At 38.0% G+C, this 19247-nt stretch overlaps 1 protein-coding gene across 1 annotated transcript; it reads right to left on the bottom strand.

Annotated features, from left to right (window-relative positions):
* Nucleotides 1–1149: 1149 nt before the first annotated feature.
* Nucleotides 1150–18970, bottom strand: LOC125194387 (ARM repeat superfamily protein). The gene is made up of 22 exons (XM_048092573.2): nt 18669–18970; nt 17643–17744; nt 16887–17030; nt 16701–16781; nt 15845–15914; nt 14855–14925; nt 14623–14786; nt 14456–14527; nt 14140–14368; nt 8210–8272; nt 7863–8129; nt 7128–7241; nt 6902–7028; nt 6652–6821; nt 6465–6566; nt 4863–4966; nt 4482–4773; nt 4129–4373; nt 2636–3139; nt 2239–2533; nt 1963–2146; nt 1150–1539 (listed from the first exon to the last, which is right to left on the bottom strand). The coding sequence occupies exons 1-22, from the start codon at nt 18774–18776 to the stop codon at nt 1460–1462; spliced, it is 3588 nt and encodes a 1195-aa protein (XP_047948530.1). The 5' UTR covers nt 18777–18970; the 3' UTR covers nt 1150–1459.
* Between the last annotated feature and the right edge of the window lie 277 nt (nt 18971–19247).

Below are 19247 nucleotides of genomic sequence, written 5' to 3' on the forward strand. Positions count from 1 at the left end.
GAATATTCAATTTTATAAACTTTAACGAAATCTTGTTTGTAATCCTTATCTTGTCTATTCAGTGATTCCTATATTGTTCCAAAAGTTAAAACTCTAATTGAACTTTATGCTTTTAGCTGTTAGTGACTTGAGTGATGGGACTGTGCGAATTTCGACTGCCAATTCGCGAATTAAGCTAATCACACAGAAATTGATCGTCTTATAATGTAAGTTCAAGTTACAATAGCTGTACAGATATGGTGTAATTCTTTGAGTTGGTGGCTCTTCAAGTTGCCCATTAATTTTTGTGAAGCCTGCTGATAATACATGGGTCTGCAATCTGCACTGTCCAAGTGGAGAATGCGCCTAATTCAAACTGCTTTTTATTTCTTGCCTTGTACTTCCTCCGTCCCATTTTAGGAGTTCCGGTTTACTACTCCTACTTTAGAATATTCCATAATTAGTAATAGGCCCACATTCCACTCACATTTTATTATAAAACTAATATATAAAAATAAGACTCACATTCCATTATCTTTTTTCACTAACTTTCCTTTATATTTCTTAAAACTCGTGCCGAACTCAACCGGAACTCCTAAAGTTGGACGAAGGGAGTATTTCAGATCCAGATTTGTAAGTTAAATTACCCTTTTGTCCCTGATATTTTCAATCACCCCCAAAATTGTTACATCCAAATGGGCAATTTAGACATAATATAGAGTGGGACGCATCAAATATATGAAAATAAATAAATGAAAATTCCATTTACTGACTTATCTCCGAGAACTTGAACGCTAGAAACACTCCACAGATAACTAATTGGAATAGTACCAAATCTTGACAAGATTATATTCTGGACTTCCTATATCAATTAACCTGAACACGCCAATTAATGAAAACAAAGTTTTGAGGAAAATAAAATGACTCAACTACCTTAGAAAGATCCGAAAAGTGATACAACCAAACTATAATGGCACGGAGCCCGGAGGGGTATTAAACACAATACTGACACAGTGTAAGCTCCAACGAGCCAACATCAACTATCTGGCAAATACAGTAGAAAATTGATAATTATGCAATATATTGAAAGACGATGACATTGTAATATACTCCCTGCGTCCCACGATAAGTTCATTCCAAGTTAAGTGACGCGATACACACAGTAGCACATGGCATGAAGAACCAGATGGGGTTTCGAGAAATAACCTCGATCAAAACCTCAACATGGTTATATTTCAAGATAGGCATAATTTTAGGCTATGAATTTTTTTTACATCACAAATGTGACGGATGAAAGTATTTAGTGAAGATGTGCAGTTATTTGAGAGGAAGCACAAAAACTATGGTGTGAAATCTCACTAATTAGCCACTAGCATGTACCAGATTTACATATATAATTGTTGGACTATTTCCACACTGGGGCATCTCTCCAGAACAAAAGTAGAACCTATGTGACAAAATATGCAGCAAAAGAATCCGTTTATGTGATTGCAGCCAATCCAATGCGATCTTCTTCATCATGGTTTGATTGTGGAGCTGCATCCAATGTGCGGAACCTCGCTGCAAGGTTAACAGTTATGTCTATCAGCCACATACATGGATAATCTTGAATAATGAGATTTCATATACAGAAGCTAAAGTTTTACCTGAAAATGTGCAATATGATTTATGATATTATGGTGTCGTTTGGTGCTATGACTCATTCACATATGATTATACTATCCATCTAGAATTAAGTTTGTGAGATTATTTTAGTTAGAGGGGGTGGCTATGACTTATTAATTATTATCATATGATTAAGTTGTGAGATTCAATCACATGAACCAAACATAATACATATTCAATCATGATAATACATATTCAATCATGAGATATAATCTTGCAAACCAAATAGACCCATTTATCTCAACATAAGTTGGGATCTTAATAATAAACTAAATCAAAAGCATCATTAACTAATTCTGCATTCTCTGAGATACTTACTTGTGACATTCGTGATGACATTTACACCTTTTTGAGTTGCAAGAGCCTTCAACTTGTTTCCTGTTGCCATAATCAAAAGACTTTTCATGTGCTGCTTTTGCTCCTTGGGGCTACCCGTCTTCGACAAAGCTTCTTCAAAAGCAAATAAATCTTGTTGGGTAATACAAGGGAGAGAGAGCAGAATCTGCAACAGATGGAGAAACATTTTATCTATAGCAGCAACTATTTATTTCACATGTAACAGTCCAGGACAACAATGGAGTATATTCTACCAACCTGCCTGGGTGATGGATCTCGATTAGACAGGTACACAAAGATTTCACGACAGAGACCAACTAAGTCAGCGCTTACAAAAGCATTGGACTCGAGGGTTAGACCCTGGATTATAGCAGAAAACAAATCTTTGCATACGAATTGTCTGAGCTCCACATTATTTGTTGAAACTGCAAGGAGAACTACTAAGCCACAAAATGTAGAAACTTTAGACATAGATTCACTATCGCTCCAACCAAGTGCTTCAACGCATATTTTTAAGACTGGAACTGCAAGACTTTTGTTATGCAATACAAATCTGCAAAAATGAAGAACCAAAAACATGAAGCGTACGAAGACTATATAAAAAATAAGTAATACCATGGTTATTGACGGTATAGGCAAGTCTCAGTGAACATACCCAACCATAGAACTGCAAGCAAATGCATTTAGGTCTCTCTTACAAGAATCTTCTGTGTGGTTCATTTGACCAACCTGCTCCAAGGATGGAACTGTAGCATTGAGTCCAGGAGAAGCTAGAACAGAAAGAAGGGAACACATCTCACGTGTTAGATCCCTAAGAAGCTTTTCCTCCATGACTTCCACTTTTAAGTCTGACCCCACAACTATGCCACTCAAGTCAGGAACCTTTGCCTTCCCACCTTGTAATAAACTAGACCACGAACTACTCAGAGCCTGGTGTACATGGAGAAGTAATGGATGCAAGAGCTTTTCTAGCCAAACCTCCCACAGATCTGAGGGGCAGCATTTAACCAATGGAATTAAAGCCGAGTGCACAAGCTGCTTTATATGCCTGAACTCCATGTGCTGTATGTTTTCCATCAATGAGACAACAACAGAATGAGAGTCTATGGATCTGAAAAAGGAATCTCCAAGCGTTGCAGATAAACCTAATATGCTGTACCTGCAGCAGAGAAATTTACTTAGATTATATTTTCAACACTAACAAGACAACTTGAGAAAGAAAATTTCCACGCTGTGGGGAAAATTCCAGTTGCAAGTGCTAGAAAAACATGTGGGCAAGAACAACGTACTGCCTATCAGTTCATGAGTCATATTCAGGGAACTGTGATCCATAAATTTGGTTCAACTGTTTCCATCTTCAAATCCTTAACTTACTAAAACCATGTCATGTTTGAGTTTTCTTACATATATGCAACATAAATAAATTTGATAAAACTTTAAAAGATTCAGGGAACTGTTTTCAATGTGATTCAGGGAACTGTTTTTCCTGTGCATTTGAAACATTTATCAACTAGAAATTCAAGTCATAGAGACTATATCACCTAGCATTTGTGTACATGATATAGCACCCACACCCATGTTTTTTACGTCAAATCAATTGATGTATAGACATCTAGAGAGATGTGGATATGCCCTGGACACATTCTCACTGTGACTAGGAGTACGGTGTGGAGGGGGCACAGTGAAATAAGGATAAAATAGCATTAAACCCAACTGCAAAGCTAAAGTTGATTTAGTCAAGCATGTTTATCGTTTTCCCACTTGGAGCACCTCCTCACCATGAAGGGTGTTGGTTTTTCAACTTGGAGTGGTGTGTTGGTTTTTAGTGAAATGGATTATTTTTTTCGTTGTCATTTAAATGTTCATTATCATCACCAAGAAAAAAATGGCCCCTGAAAAGATGATTTTTTGTTCAAAAAAAAATAATACTCCACTATAAAGTTAAGGAATTGTCTATTGGTGGAATTTATTATACTTCTAGAAGAGCTTAAGACTATTTTTCTCCTAATTTATATCATGATTTCTAGGAGTTATTTTGGTTAGATTCTTTTTCTATTCTCTGATGTATCAATAAATATTTTAGGATTGATTTCTTCAAGTTTAAACCTTAAATAATTCACCTTACAGCTTTAGCACTATTTCACATACCCGCTATCTCGTATTCCCTTCAACCAATTTCGTATGTCATTTCCACTAGCCTCTGAATAAGCTTCTTTGCTGATATCAGACGGATATCCATCATTAAATGTCAACGAACCCTTGGGCAATTTATGCTTTCCTTCTCCAAGAAGACCGATTTTTTCAGCATCACTCATACCTAATGCTGCCCTCATTTCTCCAGGAAGCACTTGAGTAACAGGCGGAGACCAAAGGCAATGTATTGAACGAAGCAGCTGGGCATAAAGAGTTCATCATGTCCAGAAAAAAGAATGTTCAAATCAAATCCAAAACTTTGGTCGAAAATAAATTATTGGATGTAGCAACATGCATAAGTTCCTTACTTTAAGCAGAGGCGGCATCATCCATAGGAGATGGCAAGCCATTGGATGAGCATCAGGAGTTGTTTTCGAACTGTTTTCTATACTCAAACTACCTTTTCTGTAACCACTCCGCTTAAGTGCCTTCTCAAAGAATGTCACTATGTGAAATATTGACCACATAAACCGTGTATCAGCACAAAGGTGTACTAAATTGGTCGGATTAGTCAAATATGCCTCTTGCCACTCCAGCTGAGTCCATTGTTTGCTCAAAGGCTCAAGCAACCAGAGCAAAACTTCCTGTTGTTGCTGAGTCCTACTCACAGTAATGTTTTACAAAATTAGTTGCAATAGAAAAGTAAAGCATATATTGCAGAAAAAGTTAACTTTGGATCAAGAAATTACCCAGCAGATGAAGCCATAATAAGAAATGCTTCACCTAGAATATTTTGTTCTGCACGCAGTAGAACACCTTCTGTTTGCAAATACATCATAGTGTCAGCAATTCCCTGCAAACAGTTCAAATATAAATAAAAAGATTGCTTTATGATCTTAACCATCCAAATGAAATTTCAATGAGGATAATTAGGGGTCTAGTTCGTATGTTTCATTACTTCATTTACATCTCAAAAGTAACCAACTACAATATGATTGCATTGAGCAAGTTAACGACTTCAACAAATAGTCAAGATATTGTATGATACACGATTTCCAGGCTCCAAGTAAAATATTTCAGCCATTTAGGATCTTCAGCCACAGTTCCTCCTGCAAGAATGCTTCGTTTTTCTTCTCCTTTCTATCTCATCCCTTCCTAGTTTCCTCAATGTTTTATTTCATTTGTTTTCTTCTTTCATGGCACAACTTCCTGTATATTTCTCCCATTCCCCTGTTCTCTAAAAAATTTCTTCTATGTTCTCCCCACTTTTATATTTCTATTTGCTGAAACTTACATAGTTACTGTGTGAATTTTCCTAGTTCTTTTAATGTTAAAAGTGAAATAGGAAGATAGAGCTCTTGAATATACTCATAGCACAATTTATGTCAAACCCTCCAATAAAACTAAATTTAGAAGTCCAAGTGAAATCTACAGCTTGCTACATTTCTCTGTTCAGGGAGTTTCTACATTTAAGTGTATAACTTGAACTTGTGCATTTTCCCAATATACCTTAGCTAAACAGCCTAAACCTGTTTCCTTATATACTGCCATAGAACGTAGAACTCGCCAATTTCAATCAAACATAATGGGAGACCGACCAATGTTGTTAGGGTCGCGGGGCGCACCGGGTCGATGAGGTGAAAATTCGGGTTACGGGTCGACGAGTCGACAGGGTCGAGAGACCTACAAATCTACGCTAATTTTTTTGCCTTTTAATATAAAATAAAATAAATATATTGCTCTAATGTTTATAATATATCAAATAATATAAACGTATCCATGTGAATAGAGATAAAGTGGAAAATAGAAATGATCAAAATATCAAAACAATTCATAAGTCATAACACAATAAATAATTGAAACCATTGTCTGAAAATATCAAAACAAAGGAATATATGAAGGGTGGCAACAAAAGATCTTTGAATTGTTTATTTGTTTAGGAGTGAAGAGGCAGAATTCTAAAGTATAGAAAGTAGGTTTGAAAAGTTTGATGTGGTGCATGCATATATATAGAGAATTATGATTGAGAGAGTCAGAAAACATGTGAGAGATTTAAGAAAATCAGAGATAGCATGTGTTTAGGGCGACCCAGTATCTCGATCAACCCACCCATGTTGGGGCGGTGATGGTCTCGACCCAGGCGACCCGGGCGACCCCAACGACATTTTGACAACACTGAGACCGACAGATAACCTTTTCATGATATTTTGACTCGGTCAAAGAAAGTATGCATCATACAAGCTGATTTATCTCATATAAAACCAAGGTATAATATAGAAGTAGAACTCTAAACTGCATCAGCTAGCATTCAACAATCTTGTTTTCTAAATAACCAAAAGTGGGCATGTTACCTTCATGTGAGGTAAGAGGCTTTCGTTAGCAGCCTTAGCAATTCGAATGAAGGATGTACATATCTGCAATCTTGCACGCCGGGCAGCACTTGTCGAAGGATCCTAAAATAATTGGACTACCCGTATAAGCAAGTGAAGGATTAAACTGCATAATGTATTTGACACTTATAGAAGACGAAAGCACAACCTTGACCATGGCAGGTAGGGATGTTAATAGTTCGAATAGTTTATTGATTACACTGCCAACAGCATCGGGATAGTACCTCAGGAAAGGACCCAATGCATCTAAATAGTGACCCAGAACTTCCACCATAGTTGGTTCAGTCCATTTCAGGGATATAAGTTGTTGAAGCAGGCCTTCAAGAAACAGTCACCACATCAGCAGAAAGTACACCTAAAAAGAAGATTCAAATATATGGATCTGGCAGTGATCAAACCTTCCAAAGTTTGACGTAATGAATGCTGAAGGTCAGGGCTGATCTTGCTATATTCATTTGATCCATCAAAAATAGTTACGACAATATTTTCCAAAGCCAAATGCATGCTCTCCATTATGGCCAAGTCCTGAATTTCAAAGCCAAGAAGCATAAAAAAATATAAAAGAAAAAGCATAGAAGGTGAGCAAACAAGAAAATCATTGTTAGTATACTACCAAGTGCTTACTTTAGTAGACGAGGAAGCAACCATCAGGTTCTTTATAGCTGCAGTAGTTCTCTCCGAAACTTTAGCAGCAGCTAAAAGTGGCTTGGTGGATGTGAAAAAACGGATCAATTCCAACTGCATGTGAAAGAGAACCCTTCAATATCGTTTCATCAGTTATTATATTCCATTACACCTACAGTTTAGCCTAATTCCCTTACTATGCTTAAAGGGATCCATCACCAATATGTCAGTACTTATTGTCCAAAAAAGAGTTTTGAAAATGAAAAAAAGTGCACTTATACCAGAATGACAGCATTACAAGGAAAGGACTGGCAAATTGTATGGACATTTCTATCCAATAATGTTTCAAAATCAAAATACTGGAAGCCCTACTCCTTGGACCTCAGTCCTCCCAACCTTTCTTGTCTATCAATTTCTTGGTATACAAATAAACACTACCTAACACATATATAATATAAATCCCATTGGTTTTATATTGTAACAGAGCACCAAATCAGGAATTTTCAAAACAATGAAGAAGAATAAGAAAACTTTAATAGCTCTTTCTTTCTATAAATGTACATATGTTTAATATCAACCTCGTTTTTAGTGCATACGATTTCCAAACATTTCATGCAACACAGCAAATCATCAAATCAGTTACTAATACTTATTACTTCAGCTGCACATTTAAGAATAGTAAAAACATAACATGTGAGAACTCAAGAAACTACAATAATCTGGCCATCTACATACCAGACGTGAGCGGTAGTTACTAAAATCTATTTTGTTGTCAAATTCATTACTCCAGAGCTCTAATGTTCCAACAGTCGGTGTCATCTCAGTGTAGACATTTTCTTTCTTCAGCATCCGTTTGAAGGATGTCACTAAAATGGCACTGCATATATCATCAGTTACTAACGCTAGTAACCTTGCCTTTTCGTTTTCAGTTCGTCCAGTACTAGTGTTTGGGTCATCAACCAAACCAGTCTTAGATTTGGACAATATGTCCCGCATAAATGACTGCCAAAAAAAGGAAAGCACTTATCATCGACTGCAAGGCTAAGAACTTAACTATCCATTAGCAAGAAGATAATTCATACCAGCCAAAACAGTAGAGAATGGTAGTGAAGTGCCAATTTTGAGTGTTGGAAAAACCCCAGCATCTGCAAATTTGAAAAACAAACTAAAAGAATGAAACCAAAACTATCACAAGTCCTAAGAGGACAACAAATTGCGATATGGCAAATGCTGCAAGTTTTGCATCATTCCAAGGAAGATTGTCAGCCCCTTTCAGATTAACATAAAGTGTATTTAGCACAGAAACTATACAATCTTTTTTTCACCAAAAGTTGAGAAACAATAACCATACAAAATACCAGATAAACGAATAAAGAATATTTCTCTGCCATTGAAAAGATTCTCCATACAGCAACAACCAACAACAAACTACATGAGTTAGTTAAAGCCCTGAGCATCACCTCAAAATGAAGGGGATGACATTCCAAGCTATTAGTTAATTAATTAACACCAGAAAGACAACTGAATGATTCCGGTTTTTCCCTTTCTCAGGTTATTCCTCCCTCATGAAATATTCTTTAAATGATAATATTGCAGTCTTTATCATATTAGATTATTATTATGAGGTTTGTGGACTTTGTTGACTGCTGGTTTGAGATCAATTTTGAGCTGAGGAAGAGGCTGACTCAAGCAGGGTAAAGTTGCTACTGTAAAATGCGATTTTAGTTCAAAATGTGTAGGCTGATTGTCAGCCGTTAGATCTGTGCAAGTAAGATAGATTAGATCACAGCTGTTAATTGTTTTTCCCTCATCTTAGTTGTTTTACGCTAAGTGAATAGAAAAGGGGTTTTTTGAATCCCTAATTCAATATTCATCGTATCAAGCACTCTTGAAAATTTTTCTCCCAGCAATAAACAAGATTCCTTCTTCACCTACATTCTCTGATACGCGTTTCTTCACCTCATCGCTCAATTGCTCCGAACGATTACACCAACAAGTGGCGCCGTCTGTGGGAAAATAGGGGCGACGAGTTTTTTGATCGATAATGGCGATGCGTCTTGAATCAGACAAGTTCAATGGCAAAAATGATTACGGCCTGTGGAAGATGAAGATTAAGGTGATTCTGATTGAGAAAGGGTGCGCAGCAGTTTTGGAGAAGCCTGATCCCGAGGATAAGGGGAAGGCACCTGCTCTTGATGAAAAGGCACAGGCGAGACTTGCGGAGATGCACCTCAAGGCTTATGGTGCAGTAATCTTGAACCTTGGCGATAAGGTTTTGAGAGAAATTCAAGAACAAAAGACCGCTGCTGAGATTCTTGAGAGGTTAGATGAGATCTATTGTAGTAAGTCTCTAGCTAACCGATTATACATGAAAAGAAGGGTATATTCCTATTGTTTCTCGAGTGATAAATCAATTCTTGAGCAGTTGGAGGGATTTAATAAGGCTGTAGATGATTTGGTTGCCTGTGATGTTAGGGTAAGCGATGAGGATAAAGCTATTTTGGCCCTCAATGCGCTGCCTGACTCCTATGATCAGCTTAGAGATGCGATCTCGTATGGGCGTGATAAGAGATTACTTTTGCAGAGGTGCACTCAGCCTTGATGGCAAAGGAGTTGCAAAAGGGAATGGGTAGACATCAAGATTCAAGGAACCAAGATTCTCAGGTCCTGAGAGCTTGAACATTAAAAGATTCAAGGCTAAGAAGGGAGGTAAAAAGGAGGCCACTAAGCCAAATTCGAAAGATCAAAAGGAAACCAGGTCTTGCCACTGGTGCAAGAAGCCTGGACACTTGAAGAAAGACTGCTTCGCATGGAAGAAGAAGCAGGCTGAGGAAGCTGCTGGCAACAAACAGACCTCTGATTGTGTGCAAGAATTAGAAGATGCTCATGCACTGAACATAATGGAACAGGTGGAGGAAAGTTCATGGATCTTGGACTCAGGCTGTAGTTTTCATATATGTTCTAGGTTGCATTGGTTTGATTCTATCTCAGAGGCATCAGGATCAGTAGTTCTTGGCAACAACCAGGTCTGCAAAGTTGAGGGAATTGGCAGCATTCGACTGAGATTGGCTGATGAATCAGTCAAGATCCTAACTGAGGTCAGGTTTATTCCAGAGGTGAAGAGAAATTTGATCTCACTGGGTGTTCTAGAAAGGAAGGGCTATTCTTTTTGCTCCTCTGCTGGTGTGATGGTGGTGGGAAAAGGTGGAGAAACCATATTGAAGGCTGAGAGAAAGGCAGGTTGTACTATTTGACTGCCAAAGTAGTCAAGCATGGAGAGGTGAACTCCACAAAAGCTGAGTCAGTTAGATTATGGCATGAAAGGCTCGGGCATCCTGCTTTTGGGAGCATCAACCAGCTGATAAAGAAACAAGTCATTGCTAGTGATGGTGAAAAGGATGACCAGACCTGTGAGGATTGCATTCTGGCAAAATCAAAGAAATTACCCTATCCCAAAGGTAAACATACTTCCTCTGCTCCTTTAGAATATGCCCATTCTGATTTATGGGGACCAGCTCCGTGAATTCAGTGGGAGGGGGGAGGTATTACATGAGTATCATAGATGATTACTCAAGGAAAATCTGGCTTTATATCTTAAAAGAGAAAAGTGAAGCTTTTACAAAATTCAAAGATTGGTGTAAGTTGATGGAGACTGAGAAAGGATGTTGTCTAAAGTGCCTGAGAACAGACAATGGTTTGGAGTTTTGCTCAAGAGAATTTGATGTTTTTTGTCTGGAGAAAGGGATCAAGAGGCATAGAACAGTGCCCTTGAACCCCCAACAGAATGGAGTTGCTGAGAGAGCAAATAGAACAATCCTTGAAAGAGTCAGATCCATGCTTCTTGCATCAGGAATGGAAAAGAAATTCTGGGCAGAGACTGCTGCTACTGCTGTCAAATTAATGAATATGTGCCCTTCTTCCAGCATAGGAGGTGATAATCCAGATTTTAAATGGTATGGGGAGTTTGGAAGTTACTCTCACCTCAGAATTTTTGGCTGCAAAGCATATGCACACCTAAAGAAATCGAAACTTGATGCAAGAGCTTTGAGGTGTGTTATGCTGGGATACCAGCCTGGAGTAAAGGGCTATAGGCTCAGGTGTATTGAGCCTGGAAACCACAAGGTAATTGTCAGCAGAGATGTGGTCTTCTCTGAGTCGGAGATGTATTTTAAACCTGCAACTGATACTCAGGTCAGTAAAGAGAAATTGCTGGCTTATGATGACTCTGGAGTTGAGGTGGAGAAACAGCCAGAATTTGGTGGAGGAAAGGATTTTGAGATCACTGAACTGAGTAGTAGCGAGGATGAAAATGACACTCAATCAGGTTCTCAGACAGTTGATGATGATTCTCAACTGTCAGATTCTCAGGCAGATCCTCAAGAGGACTTAAGGAACTACCAGCTAGCAAGAGACAGAGTCAGGAGAACAAATATGAGGCCTCCAGCTAGATATGTCGACTCAGAGATGTTATATTTTGCACTTTGTGTAGCTGAGCAGGTGGTATTCTCAGAACCAGAAAGCTATCAGTCAGCAATCAGTTGCACAGAAAAGGATAAGTGGCTGCAAGCTATGATAGAAGAAGTTGATTCACTTATCAAGAATAAAACATGGATTCTTGTTGACAGGATTGAGGGCAGAAAAGTTGTCAGCTGCAAGTGGATTTTTAAGAAGAAATTGGAATCTGCAGAAAATGAATCAGTTAGGTTCAAGGCAAGATTGGTGGCAAGGGGTTTTACACAGGAAGAAGGTGTTGACTACAATGAAGTCTTCTCTCCTGTTGTGAAGCACACATCAATAAGGATTTTACTTGCGGTTGTGGCTAAGAAGGACTGGGAGCTAGAGCAGTTAGATGTCAAAACTGCCTTCTTACATGGGGATCCGGAAGAAACAATTTATATGCAACAGCCACCCGGTTTTGTCAAACCAGGTGATGAGAATAAGGTGTGTTTGCTCAAGAAGAGCATTTATGGGCTCAAACAAGCTAGTCGGCAGTGGCATAAAAAGTTTGATGAGCATATTCTCAGAAATGGTTTCAAAAGATCTAGATATGATGAATGCGTGTATATCAAGAAGAGAGGTGGAGCTGTGGTTGCATACTTGTTACTTTATGTGGATGATATGCTAGTGGCAGGAGAATGCAAGAAGGAGGTTCAGATAGTGAAAGATGATCTGAGCAGGGCTTTTGATATGAAAGACTTAGGCTCTGCTAGAAGAATTCTTGGCATGAACATTGTGAGAAATAGAAGTAAGAAGGAGGTCTGGCTCAATCAAACTGACTATGTAAGCAGGGTGATTGAAAGATTCAAGATGAAGGAAATTAAAGGAGTTGGGACTCCAATGGCCCAACACTTTAGACTCTCAAAACAGCAGGCACCAGAAGGTGAAAGAGAAAGGGAAGAGATGCAGTTGATTCCCTATGCTAATATTGTTGGCAGCATTATGTATGCCATGATTAGCACAAGGCCTGATGTAGCACAGGCTATTAGTGTGACAAGTCGGTTTATGGCAGACCATGGCAAGCAACACTGGCTGGCACTCAAATGGACTCTAAGATACTTGAAGGGTAGGAGAAAGGTGAGGCTTTAATGGGTTACTGTGACAGTGATTATGCAGGTAACATTGACAATAGAAAGTCACAAACCGGTTATGTGTTCACTCTGTTTGGTGGAGCTATCAGCTGGAAATCAACATTGCAGAGTGTGGTGGCCTTGTCCACCACTGAGGCCGAGTATATGGCCATCACTGCTGCGGTGAAAGAAAGTTTTTGGTTGAGGGGCATTGCTGGAGAGTTTGGGGTGGAGCAGAGGACTATTCCAATTGGTTGTGACAATAGTGGTGCGATTAGTTTGGCTAAGCACCAAGTTTTTCATGAAAGAAGTAAGCACATTGATGTGCGTTACCATTTTGTGAGGGAGGAGATTGAAAAGGGGAACATAGTTGTGTTCAAGGTGAACACAGCAGAGAATCCAGCCGACATGCTCACCAAGCCGCTGACCAGAGAGAAGTTCGAGTTGTGCAGAGAGTTAATCGGCATGAGAAAGAAAGGTTACTGAACTTGAAGCCCAGGCAGTCAAGGTGGAGATTTGTGGACTTTGTTGACTGCTGGTTTGAGATCAATTTTGAGCTGAGGAAGAGGCTGACTCAAGCAGGGTAAAGTTGCTATTGTAAAATGCGATTTTAGTTCAAAATGTGTAGGCTAATTGTCAGCCGTTAGATCTGTGCAAGTAAAGATAGATTAGATCACAGCTGTTAATTGTTTTTCCCTCATCTTAGCTGTTTTACGCTAAGTGAATAGAAAAGGGGTTTTTTGAATCCCTAATTCAATATTCATTGTATCAAGCACTCTTGAAAAATTTTCTCCCAGCAATAAACAAGATTCCTTCTTCACCTACATTCTCTGATTCGCGTTTCTTCACCTCATCGCTCAATTGCTCCGAACGATTACACCAACAAGGTTATCATTTTTTAATAGATGAAGAAGAATATGAAAGTGAGATGAATAGTAGTAGCTTCAAGCATACAAAACGATGGTCATTATTTTTAGGGTTGACCAAGTTTTGTGTCCCAACTTTTGCCGTTTTTATGCAGTGATCAGTTTTCCGAATGTCCCCAACATATGAGACATATCAAACATTTCCTAGAGTTTTTTCAAAGAGAAAAGGTGAAAGTTGGGGATGCGAACATGACCAACCAAAAACAAATCCACCTGAATTGAGCTATAATGAGCCTAAGAACCAAAGAAACATACCACCTCAATCGGGACTTAGATCAAACATTTCATGTTGAAGTGGAATATTTTGGTTAATCATGTTTAAATTAAAACGCATTTTACAAACTTCCCTCTAACCTTATCAACAGGGAAAATAATTGAGATTGCAGTCAAAACAGAAATTTGCAAGGTACATGATATGTAAGATCTACAATTATAGATTCATAATCAAAGGATGAGAAAAAACGCTTGTTGAAGGAAAAGATTCATTCAACTATAGAATAGGTAAGGCAGAAACATGACCTGTTGAAGATAAAATGTGAGAGATGTGCTATCAGCAGTAAGACATTGCAAGTTTGTGGAACCCAATGAAACCAAGCTTTCGCATATATATTCGGCAAACTCGAATTCACTCTCATTGCTGACAACACTATTTGATTTGTTAAGAAAATCTTTGCTGGCATTCATCAAGGTCTCAGAAACAACTTTCATTGCAGTATCAAAGTCAGAACCATCATCTAGAGGCCTTTTCCTACATAAACAAGAACACAACAATAACGACCACAATTGTCTTCATGCAAAACATGAAGGAAGCTAATTAAAGATGCTTACTACTTACCTTGCTGCAACAATTTTAAAAAACTCGCATGCATGAAGGCGAAAATCTGGAGAAGAGAGTAAGAACCCGCAACTGCTTGTAATAGGGGGGAGAGAGAGAGAGAGAATTAATACGGCTCGTGATGTACAAAAAGAAATAAAAAAGATAGGGGACTATCAAGAATATACCCATATATAATTCCATATTTTCCAAGATCAGATAAAGGAGCCCACTCAGCATATGCATTAACAGCATTTATAGCAGCTATTAGTGCTGCTGCATGCTGCTTTGCAACATCCATTTGCTGCCGACCAGCTTCCATCAATGCAGCTCCGTAGTGCTTCTCTAGCATCTAAACAAGATAATTATATCAGAATACGATGCTCTAGTATAGATAGAGTCAAGAAATCCAAAACTTACAGTGAACAACAGAGGAAATATTTCTGGCAAAGACTGACTTAGCCCTCGTAGTAACATCCTGCGCCTATCCCCTTGTCACACAAATGTAAGAAAGGTTGATGGGGAAATCAGAACTTCAAATAAAAGGAAGGTTTAATATCATTTAAACCCGCTACTGGCAAACAAAGATGAGGCATATGATACATTTTGCAGCATTAGCATAATATATTTGTACTTCCAACACATGTAATGGAATAAAATTTTAGAGCTAAAGGAAAAAAGTTTGAGCTAGGGATTCAAAGGTAGGTCTAACCATAGTTTGTGTCCCCAAGTTTCATGAGTTTTCAAAAATTCAATTCATACTCCGCATTACAGAATCCGGCAAAAATTGATGGATCACATGCTCAATTACTAGGTGGATTATATGTGGATGTAGGTCAGATGAGATTTTTCAGAGATAGTAAAGGACTGAGCTCGACTATTGAGGTACTGTGCAGTGGTGTGTATGGTCACTAGAATTTGGAGGAGTAAAGAAGCATGGAAAGTAGGGGTTGCAGATTGGGGAAAGGAAATGTGTTTCTGTCGTGAGTTTGGAGAGTAGGTATATGGCGGAGAGATTTTATTTTCTAAATGCAGACCGAGGGAGGAAATTGCAGGCAGTGGTCTTTTCACCGCAGTTAAGAAGAAGATGGGGGTGAGGGAGAGTGATTTCAAATTTTCTCCATCTAAGCATCAAATAGATTTGATTCTCATGTAGAAAAAAAAATTCAATAAACCTACCAAAGAATTGATTCTTCGTTCCATGATCAGATCATGAAATGCGGGGTATAGATTAAACAATTTTCAAAGTTTATGGTTTTTAAGTCAAAACATGAGGTGGAGTCATTTTCTGAAAAATTGTGAAAGTTGAGGAGATAAACTATGATTAACCCTGAAAAATTAAACTTTCGGAGTCTAGATACAATCACAAGGATAAAATCATAAAACCCTTTGATCATGCTGATGACCAACCTTCTAAATCCTCATTGTGTACAGTGATATCTTCTGGAAGCCACCTTAGCATCATTAGTACCAGCTCAGCCTGACAGCAAAGATTTGGATATAGGTCAGATAAGATTTTCTCATGCTCAGAAATTGATGCCACAGATGATGAGCATGCAATTACGATATTATTGTATGTACATGTGCATGTGTTTGTGCGTGCTTCTCTCTCTTATTACGATAGTATTTTATTTGTATTTATGTTTCCTTGCACATTTTCTACTTATTTAAAAATATTTGCATGTTGGGTAGATCCTTTTATTTTAAGTTGATATATGTAACCTAGTCTCTACTACAATCTATATATAGGATAGTCATTGTACTAGTATAATACGCGAGTATCTTTCTCCAAGCACTGCTCTGTTTTGCAATAACTATTTAGGAAACAAAAAGAGAAGTAAGTATGAAAGAGATTAGGGATCCTGAACAAGTTGAACTAAAGAACACTACCCTTAAGTCATATCACACAAATACATCCTTGAAGTTTCAACGTTAGAAACCTGCAATTCAACTGTAAATTTTACTTATCCGTTATTGCTACCACCTTAATCACACTTCTCCTGCTCTAGCCAAACACACAATCACAAGTAGGTCAACCCCACAAAACTGTAATTTAGCTAAAACAATTAAGCTATGGTCAGTGCTCAAAAACACAAATCCCAAAGTCACTCATATACAGTTCGCACAAATTTGGGACATAGATGGACTAGGAAAATGTCTTTGTAGGACATCACATCTAGTGAGTTTGCCCGACAGATGCAGAAACGACTCACAGTTTTCTAGTAACTCTAAAGTCTTAATTCTAAACATAGAACCTGTGGAGCACCTGTATAGGACCCATGTTCGAGAGTGTAACTATAGATGGCCAAAGCTCCTGCCATAGAGTCGGGCCTTCTCTCCTGACTATCTGCAAGAAAATATCAAAATTACACAGACCACTCAGAAACATTTGTCTGCCTTTTCATATATCCATCCCCCGTCTAAACAAATGGGATTAAAAAATATAACTAACCTCAGCAACAAGAGCAGCTGTCTGGCTTTTCAAAGCCCACTCTTCACAAGGGTTGCCAATTTCTGACATCAAATCAACAGCTACATTTGCAAAGTGCCTCCTTTCCACAGGGCTTAGTTCTTCCCAACGTAATCGCACCAGATGCTGAACGTAATAAATTCAAAGGTTAATAACAAGGAAATGTCATTATCTCTACAAGCTATTCAATTAGGCCATATCTACTGCATATATCTAAACTTGCAAACATGGCAAGGGTTTTAACTAGAACATGGAACTAACCTAATAAATAGGATAAGAATATAACTGTTATAGCTCCATACGTAATTAAGCTATAGGCAATATGATCATTTGATGCATGGAGTTCCCATACAAGTAGGTGTGTCAACAGACAGTCAAATTATAGCTATACATAAATGTGAAGTAGTATTTCCAGCACTGACTGGCAACAAACTAGCATACAGGACTTAAAGTTTTGCATAAACATACACATCTAGATCTGAAAATCTTGATCCCACTTTCAACATTTTCAAGATTATGATTGGTAAAATACTGGATTTTAAAAGATACACCTTCAGTATCTAATTATTTGATCGATTATAAGCTCTGATTAAGATTTAGTCAAGTACCAAGTCCCATGAAGAGATTCTTTATATAGCCTTAGCCCATTCACAAGGTTTGAGAAATATCTTGAATTGAAAGGGATATTCTAGATAGATAAATTTTGGGAAGCAAATTAAAAGTGAGTGATCATTTTACCTGGAGCATTTTAAAAGCATGCAGTCGGATTTCGGGTGACCAATCTCGCTTGACCAAAACAAACGAGGTACTTGCCAGCACACGCGTGTCTCCAGCTTTTATCTGAAAAGATTAGCAGTAGGAAAGGAATTCCAGAAAGAAATGTTATTACAGTTACATAAAATATTTTAATCTTTCTATATCATTCAGGTGTCAGTGAGCTTTTGAAGTTTGTGCAATAGCATTTAGACCACAGCGTCTTTATTTTTACACTTCAGTGTGGGTGAGGGTGCAGATGAATATATAAGATTCATGGAACAGTCCAATCTCCACGTTAAGCTATACCATAGATGCAAACAAAACAGATGATAAGCAGCACAATCAAAATGTTCAATTGAAGCTTAAATCGTACTTATGTGAGCATATATTTGTCAGCTTCGGTTCAGATAAAAAGGATTAACTATGGCCGCCCCAGTAAGACTTACCATAGGGCACTTCAGAAAGGTCTCATTTCTAACAAAGCCTACTATGTACATTAAATGGAGAAGTAAGATATGGAACTGTGGTCTGCAATTTCAAAAATATCAAGTGTTGCTTCTATACTATACTTGAGCTTATCTGAAGCTTGAGATTGAGCTTCTTTAAGCTCTTCATTAGTGTGTAGACAACATGACAACATGTTATACGATCATGTAATAAAACTGTACTAAGCTAGCTCGACTTTAATGCAGTGTCTACAAAAATCTTAAAATGGAGACCCCATAGTCAATTAGTCAAATCAAGTTGGCTTCAAGCGCTTAGGATTTCGAAATCCATCAATGTAATAGATGAACCCATAGATACTCATAATGGTAAGGATACATAAACAATAAGGGGGAAAAAAGGTCTATATAATCTGCCCTAAATGATGAGATTCTCTCTACAGTCAAAACACTTCAAGTAAAATCCAATAAACTAGTGCAAACAAATGAAAAACCGTACTGCTAAATTGCTAATAGACTAATCTCAGGAAATGAAGGAAGAATTTCAATTAAAATAAAAGCGTACAGTTTCTAAGTATGAGTGAGCGGCGGCGCGAGCATCGGGAGAGGAGGTCCAGTCGAGTGCGGCGGTTATGGCTCGAGCCACATTGTTTGAGATTCCGCTCTCCTCCATTCCTGTCCTTCCCCTGCTTCCAGCTTCAGCGGCGGAGGCGGAGGTGGTGGCGATAATTTCTCCAACTTTCGCTGAATAATTTAGTAAGCGAAAAAGGGAAAGGGTTTTGAATTTGAAAGACTTGCGTAATACTTCTGCAGCGTGCAGGAGTTTAGTGAATCATTGTCTCGTTAAGAACATCTGGATACTCCGCAATTAGGGGTTTAGTCGATATTCGACAGTTTAAAATAGGAGTATTAAAAAAAATAGTATTCATTCTGTTTTTCAGTTTCTTAATTTTTTTGGTCCAGTCATACAAGTTATTCTTATTCTTCTGAATAAAAAAACATAAAGTACATTGTTTTTGATAAGCAATATTTGAAATATGGGATAAAATTCAAATGATCAAGATCTTAGTCTTTTTTATCTTGCGGAAATACATCGAATTTGTTGTATACTCAAAAAAAAACTTGTCATGAGAATCGAGCAAAT

The sequence above is a fragment of the Salvia hispanica genome, chromosome 4 (assembly GCF_029641045.1).
Source record: "Salvia hispanica isolate PSC_SH4W2 chromosome 4, Shi_PSC_v1, whole genome shotgun sequence".
NCBI lineage: Eukaryota > Viridiplantae > Streptophyta > Magnoliopsida > Lamiales > Lamiaceae > Salvia > Salvia hispanica.

Excerpts from the sequence above, each read along its gene's own strand:
- LOC125194387 (XM_048092573.2), bottom strand. The coding sequence starts at position 18,776 with ATGGAGGAGAGCGGAATCTCAAACAATGTGGCTCGAGCCATAACCGCC. Across the intron at positions 7,029-7,127 it reads TTGCTTCCTCGTCTACTAAA|GACTTGGCCATAATGGAGAG; the intron begins GTAAGCACTTGG and ends TTTGAAATTCAG. Across the intron at positions 2,147-2,238 it reads GAGATCCATCACCCAGGCAG|ATTCTGCTCTCTCTCCCTTG; the intron begins GTTGGTAGAATA and ends CATCTGTTGCAG.